This window comes from Argentina silus, assembly GCF_951799395.1.
Source record: "Argentina silus genome assembly, chromosome: 12".
In the NCBI taxonomy this organism is placed as follows: Eukaryota; Metazoa; Chordata; class Actinopteri; order Argentiniformes; family Argentinidae; genus Argentina; species Argentina silus.
Genome location: NC_139666.1, coordinates 16,673,217 through 16,685,716, shown reverse-complemented (window position 1 = coordinate 16,685,716; position 12,500 = coordinate 16,673,217). Strand labels below are relative to the sequence as shown.

Genomic DNA, 12,500 nt, shown 5'->3' with positions numbered 1-12,500 from the left:
AGGAGGCTGAGGGGAGGCGGCGGAACAAACAGCTGGTGTCCTGCTGCTGCCGATCAATGAACTGCTTCATAAAACTCTCCCTGTGACACACACACACACACACACACACACACACACACACACACACACACACACACACACACACACACACACACACACACACACCCACATCCACAATAGGTCATCAAATATTTGCACATGTATATATAACTGTATAACTCATACGCAATACTGTAATCCCAACACACCACTCTATAATACAGTGATGATGAAGCCAGCAGATGGGCTGGAGCGAGGGGGGGTTTGGGAGAGGGAGAGACACAGCTGTGCAATAATCAGCTTCTTAAAGATGGAACTGATTATGACTGGGAATGTTCTACTTCAGTCACCAGATCCTGCCCTGCAATGCAATGAGGTTCTGCTCTGGAGAGGAAGACTAACACAGTCCTTGTACCAAATGATTGCTAGATTATTGTGGATTTCCCAGTTGACAGTAAACATTATTTAGAAGACACTGTATGAACTTATGAATGTATTTAAATGGTGCATTTATTTTTGGATTTCAAGCAAAAACAATATTGTAGAACTTGTAGGAATGTACTGTACCTGATTCTGGGCACAGTGAAGTCAGAGGGCAGCTTGGAGATCTTGACCATCTGGGGCCTGTTGGGGAACTTCTCAAAGATCCTCAGACGCAGAGGCAGCTTTTCCTTGGTGTCTGCATTGGCCTCACTTTGCTTCAGCTACAGACAAAGAGACAGAGAGTACACAGTCAGCTTAGAGACAGATCGAAATTGGAGTCTGTGGCATCGAGAGAAGGGCGGGGGGGGGGGGGGGGGGGGGGGGGGGGGAAGAGGGGGGAGAGGGAGTAGACAGCACAGAAGGAAAGAGGCCGACACACTTCACTTCACTACAGGGAAGGAGACAGGAATGAATACAGGACACCTTACCTAGTTGTGGAGAGAGATACATCTATTTGTACAGTGATATAAGGGAAAGAGAGGGATGTATTGTTTCACTGCCAATGTACGGATTATCGACTACTATGAAAAGCCTGGGTTGGGATTTCTGGAGTGGTATGAAGTTGCCCTTAGACTGGAGTCAGTTTTGTTTGTGTGTTTCCACCACAGGGTTGAGGTGATATTTAGGGGGGTAAGGTAAACTGATCCTATATCTGTGTCTAAGGGCAACTTCAACCAGGAGCAGGGTTTCTCTGTGGGTTTTCTCTCAGGATGCAGTTGTGTCGTTCTGCCTGTAGATGGAAGCAGCACACTTACAGTCACACGTACACAGTCCTACCACATGTCTGGCTGTAAGAGCCTACTTACGTTTGACAAAAGAAGGATGAAGGAAGCAAAGAAAGAAAAAAAAAAAAAAAAAGAACAGATTATATTGGAATGATTTATGCAAGGAGATGGGTAGAACAAAATATGCATGCACACATGCCTGTACAACACAGCACAGTCGTCCGGTAAAATAAAAAGACATTACAAATGAATGAAACCAATTATATCAATTTAATTACATATGAGAGAGGCTGATTGAAATTCCCTCGCTGCTATTCTCTGGGAGCCTGGAGATTAATCTGATGCATTTTAGATTAGGGTGGAAGTCAATGATATTTAGCTCAATGGTGAATTAATGCTTATCATTCAGAGCAGGCAAACATCGGCCACTGAATTTACTGTGTGTGTGTGTGTGTGTGTGTGTGTGTGTGTGTGTGTGTGTGTGTGTCTCACATGTGTGTGTCACGTGTGTGTCTTTGCACCGTTCTGTTAGTCTGCCTGCCTGTCTGTCTATCCATCTAAAGCTCTCTCCGTCCGTCTGTGTGTGTGTGTGTGTGTGTGTGTGTGTGTGTGTGTGAGAGTCTGTCTGTGACTTAGTGAAACACCCCCGGATATGGAAGGAGAATGGGGGATAGGGCCGAGGGGAAAGGCATGAAAAGGAGAAATGCTAATCTGTCTATCCATTCTCTCTCTCTGGCTGACTGGAGCTTGGCACATTGAAATGTGTATTTTGCTTCAGCACTGAGGTTATTTCATGGTGTGTGTGTGTGTGTGTGTGTGTGTGTGTGTGTGTGTGTGTGTGTGTGTGTGTGTGTGTGGCATACTGTGGAAATGGAATTAAGCAGCAGTGTTGGCTAGGATGTTTATAGAGAGAGGCACTGGCCAGAAAGAGAGACAGAGTAAGACCAACACAGAAATGGGGAGAGACAGAGACAGAAACAGAGTGAGACAGAGACAGAGACAGAGTGAGACAGAGACAGAGACAGAGTGAGACAGAGACAGAGTGAGACAGATAGAGACAGAGTGAGACAGACAGAGACAGAGTGAGACAGACAGAGACAGACAGAGACAGAGTGAGACAGAGACAGAGTGAGACAGACAGAGACAGACAGAGTGAGACAGAGACAGACAGAGTGAGACAGATAGAGACAGAGTGAGACAGACAGAGACAGAGTGAGACAGAGACAGAGACAGACAGAGACAGATAGAGACAGAGTGAGACAGACAGAGACAGAGTGAGACAGAGTGAGACAGAGACAGAGACAGTGAGACAGAAAGTGAGACAGCGTGAGACAGAGACAGAGTGAGACAGAATGAGACAGAGACATAGACAGAGTGAGACAGAGACAGTGAGACAGAGTGAGACAGATAGAGACAGAGTGAGACAGATAGAGACAGAGTGAGACGGAGACAGAGACAGAGTGAGACAGAGACAGTGAGACAGAGTGAGACAGAGACAGTGAGACAGAGGCAGAGAAAAGGAGACAGATAGCATATCGTAGGTGTGGCGTTACATCATTTCCCATACTAAAAATGGCGTTAGCTTTGCTATGCTTTATTTCACCTATATTTATTCAGGTTAAACAATTAAGAACCATTTATTATGTACAATGATGACCTGTCAAGTGCTAAGAGGGTGTAGTCTGAGTGGGATAGAAGTCTGGGCCTGTGGGTATGTGAGCTGAGAGTTGGAGCGTTGTTTAACAACATCTCCTGGTTGAGCCCAGGTTGTGATTGCCCCAGAATGACTCATTGTTCGTTTGATTGCTAAATGTGCATATTCGACAATAAGGTATTGACTGAATCCATACTGCATAATTTTCTTCCCCGAGAAGATTACAGTAGGCATCAAAGCATTCACCAAATGTTCAGCAAAGTTTCGGAAAGAGGTTGAAAAGTGAAAGCAAATTGAGTGATCTCTCCGAGTCTTAAGCCCTCCGGTGCTGTTCGCTGGGGGAAACTCACAAAAGTGCTGCAGTCATCTCGAACAGTACCTGTACATTTATGGTGAATTGATTGGCCTGTGAATGCACACAAACACACATACTCACACACATACACACGCACGCATGAGCGCGGGCACACACACACACACACACACACGCCCATGCACACACACACACACACACACACACGCCGCCCGTGCACACACACACACACACACACACACACACACACACACACACACACACACACACACAGAGGACAATTGTTTCAGGATGAGTGTACAGGATGGTAGAGAAGCAGGGTTAGTTTGGACTGCTGGTCCCATGGGCCCTAATCAATGAGTCCAGCCCAGCGGGACGTACAGCAAAGCTACGGCTCAACACTCCAGGATCCACCAGCATCCTATTACAGAGACAGCATCTCTCTCTCTCTCTCTCTCTCTCTCTCTTTTTCCCTCTCTAAATCTCTCTCTCATTCTCTCTCTCCCTCTGTCTGTCTCTCTCTCTCTCTCCCTCTGTCTGTCTCTCTTTCCCTCTCTAAATCTCTCTCTCTCCCTCTCTCTCTCTCTCTCTATCCTCTCTGACTGACCGTGTTCTGTATCTCTCCCTCTCTCTATCTCGATCTCTATCCATTCCTCACAATTGCTATTCTCCACTCTTCTTAACTGCCTCCTCTGCCTCCTCCTCTCCACTCCCCCAACCCCCCCCCCCCCCCACCCACCCCTCCCTCTCTCCCTCTTCCTATCCCAAAAAGAACATTGCGAGCAGCTAAACCATATAAACAGATCTAACCAGATCAACAGTACTATGGCCGGGTATGGCTCTGCTCCAGTGTTCCCCTGCTACTTATTTATTCATACACCTCCATGTATATATTAATGTCTTAATCTGCTGCATCTGGGAATCCAAACCAGCATGGAAATAAACAAGAGAGGGGCGACGCATTTCATTTCATTTCACCTACCGGAAAACACAATTAATCCTCCTCTATCATTTCGAAAAAGCCTTGCGTGGCCTGTAAGAACAACAAGCAGAGATTGGGTTTGTACCGTATTGTTCCACACTGGATTAGTGACATATTCATATATAGATCACAGATCATAATATGTTGTGTTGTGCCCTGGGTGTTGATACTAATATTCTATCAGTGCTCTGTCAGGGGTTTCAATCCCAAGTACAGGATTTACCTCTCATGTTAACGCGCAAGGAATAAGGACTTTCAGCATGATCAGCTCATGTCAATCAATAGGACGCTTGTCCTACAGTACAACATGTAGCTCAGCTATTGATTACTGGTTTTCACTCAACGCAGGGGACATTCCCACACTGCAAACACATCCACTTCTAAATGTACTGCATAGCACAGGGGATGAGATGACGGGGACAGCATCAGCCGGTGTGTGTGTGTGTGTGTTCGTGTGTGTGTGTGTGTGTGTGTGTGTGTGCGTGTGCGCCGTTGATGAATCAGAGACAGCGTTTAGCATAAATCTGATCTGAGACTAATGTTTTGGCCTTGAGACACACATTCAGGTGATCTATCCAGTGCCGTCGTCTCCAATTCAAGCCAATTTCAGGCTCGGCTGAGCTGTGAGCTGTGAGCTGGGAGTTGTGAGTTGTGAGCTGTGAGCTGTGAGCTGTGAGCTGGGAGTTGTGAGCTGTGAGCTGTGCATTAGAGATTCCTGTAGGTGTCAGAGCCCGCTAGAAGAATGGGGTTTCACCAATGATCCATCACAGTACAGCAATCAGAACACAGATACAGAACAACAGCTACAAAAGCCCACCAGAGTTGAGAAGAGTCGACTCAAGAGTCTGGATCAGGAATCTAGGAGCTACGGAGCAGAGAGACAGAGAGAGAGAGAGAGAGACAGAGAGGGAGAGAGAGAGGGAGAGAGAGAGAGAGAGAGAGAGAGAGAGAGAGAGAGAGAGAGAGAGAGACAGAGAGAGAGGGAGAGAGAGAGAGACAGAGAGAGAGAGAGAGAGAGAGAGAGAGAGAGAGAGAGACAGAGAGAGAGGGAGAGAGCGAGGGAGAGAGAGAAATATGCCTGAGGGGTGTAGAGAGAAAGAGAGGACAGGGGAGTGAGAAGAGAGATGAGGCCAGGGGAGGCTGGCGGAGGTAGAAATCGGAGGACGGGCTCATTGTATAATGGAACGGAATGGAATGAGGAACGGTATCAAACACGCATGCTATACACCATTCCTCATTCCGATCCACGGATTAAAATGAGCGCATCCCCGCGAATTTCTGCCTCCACCAACGTGGAACAATCAGCTTTCCCACTGCCAGCTGCCTCTTCCCAGTATTACAGTGTAACTTGAAGAGCGGCGGGGGGATACTGTAGCGTGCTGTACAGGTATGCTTTACATATCTTGGAAGCCCGCATCAGTCCGTCCAGGAGCAGATCCTCTTCAAATGAACGTGATTTACGACCGAGCAACTCAGCAACCTGCTGTTGTCTTTGATCTCTGTCTGAGGGAGAGGACGTGCTACAGGGACGGACCAGGGGCATCCTGAGAGGAGTTCCCTTTCAACATCTGCACATGATTTATAGCATCTGCCACTAACCCCTGGTTCTGGGGGTCTACAGGGTGTGTTCCAGCCCTTTGAGTGGTACACTAGAAACCGATGTGTCTGTACTGGGAGTGGACAAAAGAAGAAAAAAAACCTACACACAACATTTAGTTTGCCAGGACCAGGGCGTTGTTGGCGACTGATTTACACAGCATTCCAGAACCGGTATGAAAGGATAACAAACTGCCTCTCTCTATCTCTCGCTCTCTAAGGAGTGGGGTATGAACATTCAGCTTTATTTCATGAAGCAGCTCCTCTTCTCCTATGAGGACTGTGAATACACAGTATAATTCCTTTAAAAAGAACTGTGTAGAGAAGACAATAGGGAGTTGATGAATGTCCACCCACGTTCCTGCTGCCTACACTAGCCCAGCACCAGGGGCCCTGTGGGAGGATAGACACTTCCTCACCAGGGAGAGAATTCAGCCTGCAGCCCAGACTGTAGCCACTAGTGGCCTTTCCGATCACCAACATCCACCAGCTGTCAACTATGTGTGTGGGTGTGTGTGTGTGTATGTGTGTGTATATATGTATGTATGTGTGTGTGTGTGTGTGTGTGTGTGTACGGAACATGTAATGTAGCACTAATAGGCTAGACTTCCTGTGTGATCCATCATGAGGCACAGCATGAGCTGGGTATTGATCAGAGAACTAGTGGAGGTGAAGGTGTGTGTGTGTGTGTGTGTGTGTGTGTGTGTGTGTGTGTGTGTGTGTGCAGTGTGTGCAGTGAGGGAGTAAGGCTGTAAAGGGGTGCTTATTGAAGCATGTCACAACGGTCAAAAAGGCTTTTTGAACATGCTAACACACTGAACATGCTACAGCCGAGAAGCTTCCCAGCCCAGCCCTCCCATGGTCCCCCTGGGAGGCAGAGGGAGCGGGGGGGATTGGGGGGGGTGGCAGGGGGGGATGGGGGGGGTGGCAGGGTCATCCTCTCCCTCTGATAGAGAGGGTAATGAGCCATGCTATAGCTGCTGCAGAGCTGTAGGCTGTAAACTCCCAGACCACTTAGTACTGCACCTCTGCCACCTCCGGTCCAGACTGGCAGCCTTCTTTGCATGGCACGGACACGATGATGATGATGATGTGTGTGTGTGTGTGTGTGTGTGTGTGTGTGTGTGTGTGTGTGTGTGTGTGTGTGTGTGTGTGTGTGTGTGTGTGTGTGTGTGTGTGTGTGTGTGTGTGTGTGTGTGTATGTTTCTCTTCTGTCCTTTCCTGTCCTCTCCTCTCCTCTCTTTTCTGTTCTCTCTCTCTCCTCCCCTCTTCTCTCCTCTCTTTCTGCTCCAGAGGCTCCCAGTTTAATTAATAAATAATAGAATTCTCTCTGGCAGGCCATAATCCAATAACTCTCGAACGAATTTGGCCAAACCAAAGCCCCTCATACAAAATGCATATTCTATATCAAGCAGTGTTCTCAAGTGAAATACGGTTTAGTGAGGAGGAGAGAAACTTAATCATAGCCTCCACCCCATGAAAACACACACACACACACACACACACACACACGCGCACACACACACACAAACACACAAACACACCAACAAACAGAGCGACAAAAGGGCGTGTCTGGTCAGGTGCTCGGTGGCGAGAGGAAAAATCTATCCCTTCTGTTGCCGGGGCGATGAGGACGTGCCTGTCACAGCTGTAGTCAGAGAGACAGCCTGGGATGTAGTCTCTCCCTTTTGCATACTTGTATTCCATTTTACAGACAGCGTAAAAGTGGAGAGGGAAACACAGTCAGACTGTCAGACCTGGCTCTTGAACCCACAACCTTCAGGGGATGGAAACCGTACATGTACCACTAAACCATGACACATTATAGTGTCTCTCCTGTCCTATCTCCTCTTTCCTTCCTTCCCTCCCTCCCTCCTCTTGTCTCCCCTCTCTGTCCCTGCCTCTCTCGGGCAGCCATTACTCTCCTCTCAGACCCCTCTCTCCATCGCTCTCTCTTCCTCTCTGATCTACTCATCCATGGCCTCTGACTAGCTCCAGATGTGTTTTGACAGCTGAGAGAAAAAGCAAAAAAAACACACACTTTTCCCATTAGACTTACTGTCCCTCCTATGCCACTGAGTACTGTACTGTGAGTGCCAGCCTAAACATTCCTGTCAGGGTGGATCAGCTAGATGAAGATGAATACCCTTGCCCCCATCTGAGTAAAGCATTCCTCCACTCTCATCCTCTTTTTCTGTCTCTCTCTCTCTCTCTCTCTCTTTCTTTTTCAGGATCTATTATTGTGTAAGATCCCTCTCACAGCTGTGTTTGTTAACCTGATACGAGACTGGGGGATTCTAGAAGCAGCCATCCATCATGGCTGAGCTGACCCCCAGCCGAGCTGATCGCCAGCCACGCTCACACACTCACGCATACACCACACACACACACACACACACACACACACACACACACACACACACACACACACACACACACACACACACACACCTTTCTGATCGAGGCCCAGGGCTCAAAACAAAACCAATTTATAATTCACATCTCATGTGTATTGCATCTAGGGCCCTGCACTAGATGGCAGTATGGTCAGATGGATTAAGGCCTGGTTCAAACACCACTCTACAGCCGCACCAAACTCAAACAAACATTATTTCTTCCTATTAAGAGCGGCAACACAGCCCTGCTGCCTTGTTTGAAACAAAGCAGTTCGACTCGCCACACTTTTTCATGACAGTTGGGGCAGTGAAGCTGCACTATCGACAGCAATGCGACAGCAGAGAGCCTCTCTTTCATCCCAACGTGTCAGAGCAGCTCTGCTGCAGACACACATCTCTTCTTCTCCCTCAGATCAATGGCAGTCTGCAAACCGTGGGCAAAGGTGCATGTCGCCATCGCTGTGTATGCGGACAAACTCAATGGAAATGTATGCGAATGTATGTTAATTAATGTTGATGACATGCAGGAAAAGTAGTGCCTTTTTCCCCACGCCCACGACAGGTCATCAATCATGGCGAGTTCTCCATCTGAGCAGGAAGGAGAAGGAAACCGAAGGAAACTTTGAATGGGTCTGTGTACTTATAAATAGCTCCCGATCCGATCCGGCAGACGAAAAGAACAGATACTTTTAAATACAACTTGTTATTTCTAACTACATTACTATAGGAATATAAAGTGTACAACTGGCAAATGTTTTCCTCCATGATTGGTGATAATTATACAAGGAATAATAGCCTAAAAATGATATACATCAATATCAGTCAAGAGTGTATTGTTATGCTCAAGGAACTGGCAGGGTTTGAACCGAGAACCTCTTGCAAAGGTGTCAGAGATGTAAATCGTTAAACTAAGAAGGTGTTCATTTCATTAGTTCAGCCAGGTATGTGGAAAGTTGAAACCATTTTTCTGTGAAACCTGTTCTGTGGTTAGCCTTGCATTTTAAAATAGCTTTCAAAAAATGAGTCTACAAACCGACAAACAGTAGCCTATTAGTAGAAGGTGGTTCATTTCATCAACTACGTTGGTCGCTCGTTGTTTTTTACTTGTACTTGTTTTACTTGTTTTCACTTGTTATTTTCACTTGTTATTTTCACTTGTTGTTTCCACTTGTTGTTTCCACTTGTTATCCTGCCCACTGCACGTCCGTGTTTTCGGTGTGTCTGTATGAAACTAATCGGCATGTGGGGGAAGGCTCTCTTCCACGCCAACTCACATTCAATTGCATTTCAATTTGGCCTCGCCACGAGTGTGGCGTCTGAACTTAGGGTAAGAAAAGCAACACGCATCTGACCTTTTCATCTCCCTGAACCTCAAAACAAACCCTTTTTTCCTCGAAAACACCCAGAATGCACACGTCATCAAATATGAAACGCCACATCTCTTGTGAAGGCCTGTCCTGAGGAAACCCTGGCTGCTTGGTATACTTTGCGCCTCACAGTCTGACATCGAGTAACACAGCCCAATACCTACCATACTGTAAGACGAGGAGACAGAGCTATGTAGGGGGCATGAGGTGACATTTTCCATTATTCGCTAGTGGTTTCACAAGCCAGAGTGCTTTCTCTTGTTCCGAGTAGAGTAGAGAGGCCGAAGAAAACACACAATGAGAGATGACTAACAATGGCCTGTTTTTAACAAACACAGAGAAAACTGTAGCATCTGTATACACTCGCGGACACACACACACACACACACACACACACACACACACATACACACAGGTCATCCATCCTGCTGACCTCAGATCAATAAAAAATGAAAGGATGATGAAAGATGGATGAAGAAGAGAGGACAAGAAGGGAATGAATGAAATGGGTTGAGGCTCCATGTTGTTTCAGCTGTGGAGAGTGTTAGGAGGCTTAATTGTGGACCTGTCGATTATCATGGCTCCTGTTTTTGGCAGAGCTAGAATGCCTTTCTCTCTCTCTCTCTCTCTCTCTCTCTCTCTCTCTCTCTCTCTCTGTCGCTCAGCTAATGATGAGGTCTTTTCTACCTCTGTCCATCTGGACGCATACACACACACACACACACACACACACACACACACACACACACACACACACACACACACACACACACACACACACACACACGCTCCTCATTACCCACCGCAAGAAGGAGGATGGTGGCTGAGAGGTGTCACACTGAGAGAGCAGAGCTCAGTGTGCCCATTCTAAATACACAGACACTGAGGACTTTAATGCCTGCCGCCCGCCCGCCCGCCCGCCCGCCCGCCCGCCCGCCCGCCCGCTGAATGCAAATAGAGTGGCAATGAGAGCAATGTGGCTTCATTTCTCTTTGCTTCTTTTTTTTGCTTTTTTAGTTTCTCCTTTTTGCCTTTCAAACCTGGTTTACATGACACACGACTCCCTCGAGGGACCAGTTTGTAGACAAGGTTCTCAAATTACACACACACACACACACACACACACACGCACACACACGCACACACACACACGCACACACACGCGCACACACACACACGCACACACGCACACACACACACGTACACACACGCACACACACGCGCACACACACACACGCACGCATGCATGTACGTCATCATCACCTCTGGGGTAAAACTCCTTTCCAATTGATATCTGCCGGTAAAAAAAGATAAACATTTGTCATATCTGTCTCTCCCCTCAGACGTTAGGCCAGAGGCGAGGGGTGATTTGTTGACCGTGGATGGAGCATCCGTCTTCCCCATCAGTGGGTGCACCAAGCCGTGACGGTGTAAATGAAGGCGAGGCATTAACACACAGGCAACTGAGGGAGAGGTGATGGCGAGGAAGATGGAAGGCCTGTCTCCTTGACATCACTGAATGGACAAACTGCCTTTAAATCTCACAGCCATTTGAGACCGTCATTTTGCCTCCATATATGGGCGTTGTGGAAGAGGGTGGTACTTTTTTGGTCATTTACGTAGAGAACTACAATAGCGTCAACAAGATTATTGTGAATTAAGATTATCAGATTATTTGTCACGTTGACAAATCATTTGAATTTAAATTAATGTATTTCCATATACTCTGTTGGTACTTCAAGACTGCAATAAACATTTGTGCCCAACATTTCCTCGGAAATTATTCATGTTTGAGGGTCCAGCATATCTTGCATTAGCATGTGATCTGAGAACAGGGACACCTGGAGAGGCTATTTCTAGCGTCTTTGTGGGGGTGTCTCCTTCCTCCCATCGACTCCAATTTGTCTCTCTGTCTGTCTGTTCACATTTCATTATAGAATCACCAAACCTAATTTCATGCAATAAATGCATTATCCCAATCAGCGTTGATGAGCAGAGCATGGACTGGCATGTGTGTGTCTGCTGTCTCCATCTCTACTGACAGAGGAAAGACTGTGTGTGTGTGTGTGTGTGTGTGTGTGTGTGCGTGCGTGTGTGTGTGTGTGCATGTGTATGTGTGTGTGTGCATGTGTGCGTGTGTGTTTGTGTGTGTGTCTCATTAAACATTTCCCTGGCTCATCTGCATGGTGGAATAAACCGGTGTTCATTAGCAGATCCTCCGCTTACCCTGTCTTCTCTAATTGCTGATGATCCCTGTGTCTATCAGTGTGTGTGTGTGTGTGTGTGTGTGTGTGTGTGTGTGTGTGTGTGTGTGTGTCTGAGGTGGCAGTGCTGTGCTGAATGCAGATGAAAAATTAAATCCACGTTCGGTCTGTCATTGCCGATAAGAGATAGTTAAGAGATAATTCAAGATTATTTCACCCAGCAACAGTCCTTCAGAGGTCAGTGACTAAAGATAGCAGCATCCCGACCAGTCTGCATCAGGGTGATATTCTGATGATTACCACAATGTGAAGAGAGAGAACATCCAGAGCCTCAGGAGAAGCATGTTAATGGTAACATCAACAGGCCAGGCCAAACCTCATCTAGATCCATCAGTGGAGACTAATCACTCTTTATACTTCAACACTTTGCAATTAGACATTTGTCCATAAAAAATCCTCTCACAAAAATATTCATTTTAGAGGTCCGGCAGCTAGCATATCTAGCGTTAGCATGCACGACTAATCCCCATGTTTTTTTTTTTTTATCATTTCTACTCATTTCATCCCTCATTTTGTAGAAGGAACGCAAATCAAGACAAATGGTCTGTCAACTTTGACAGATGTAAGTCTTTCTCATGAAAGCCTGTGGTGTAATAAGCTAACGATGACAGATGATTTTGCCCATGTGGTTTATTGATGATGTCATTATCAGATCAAAAACACAGGCAGTGTACAGTCATA

At 46.7% G+C, this 12,500-nt stretch overlaps 1 protein-coding gene across 1 annotated transcript in view; it reads right to left on the bottom strand.

The window, feature by feature from the left end:
• Positions 1 to 12,500, bottom strand: part of nalcn (sodium leak channel, non-selective) — a gene marked incomplete at both ends in the record, with an annotated part of 69,547 nt that overhangs the window by 17,055 nt on the left and 39,992 nt on the right. The window contains 2 exons of the mRNA XM_083681465.1: positions 1 to 80; positions 607 to 743. The exon at positions 1 to 80 is cut by the window's left edge and continues 62 nt beyond it. Of these exons, the coding sequence (XP_083537591.1) occupies positions 1 to 80; positions 607 to 743 (217 nt within the window). The remainder of the gene's footprint in view (positions 81 to 606; positions 744 to 12,500) is intronic.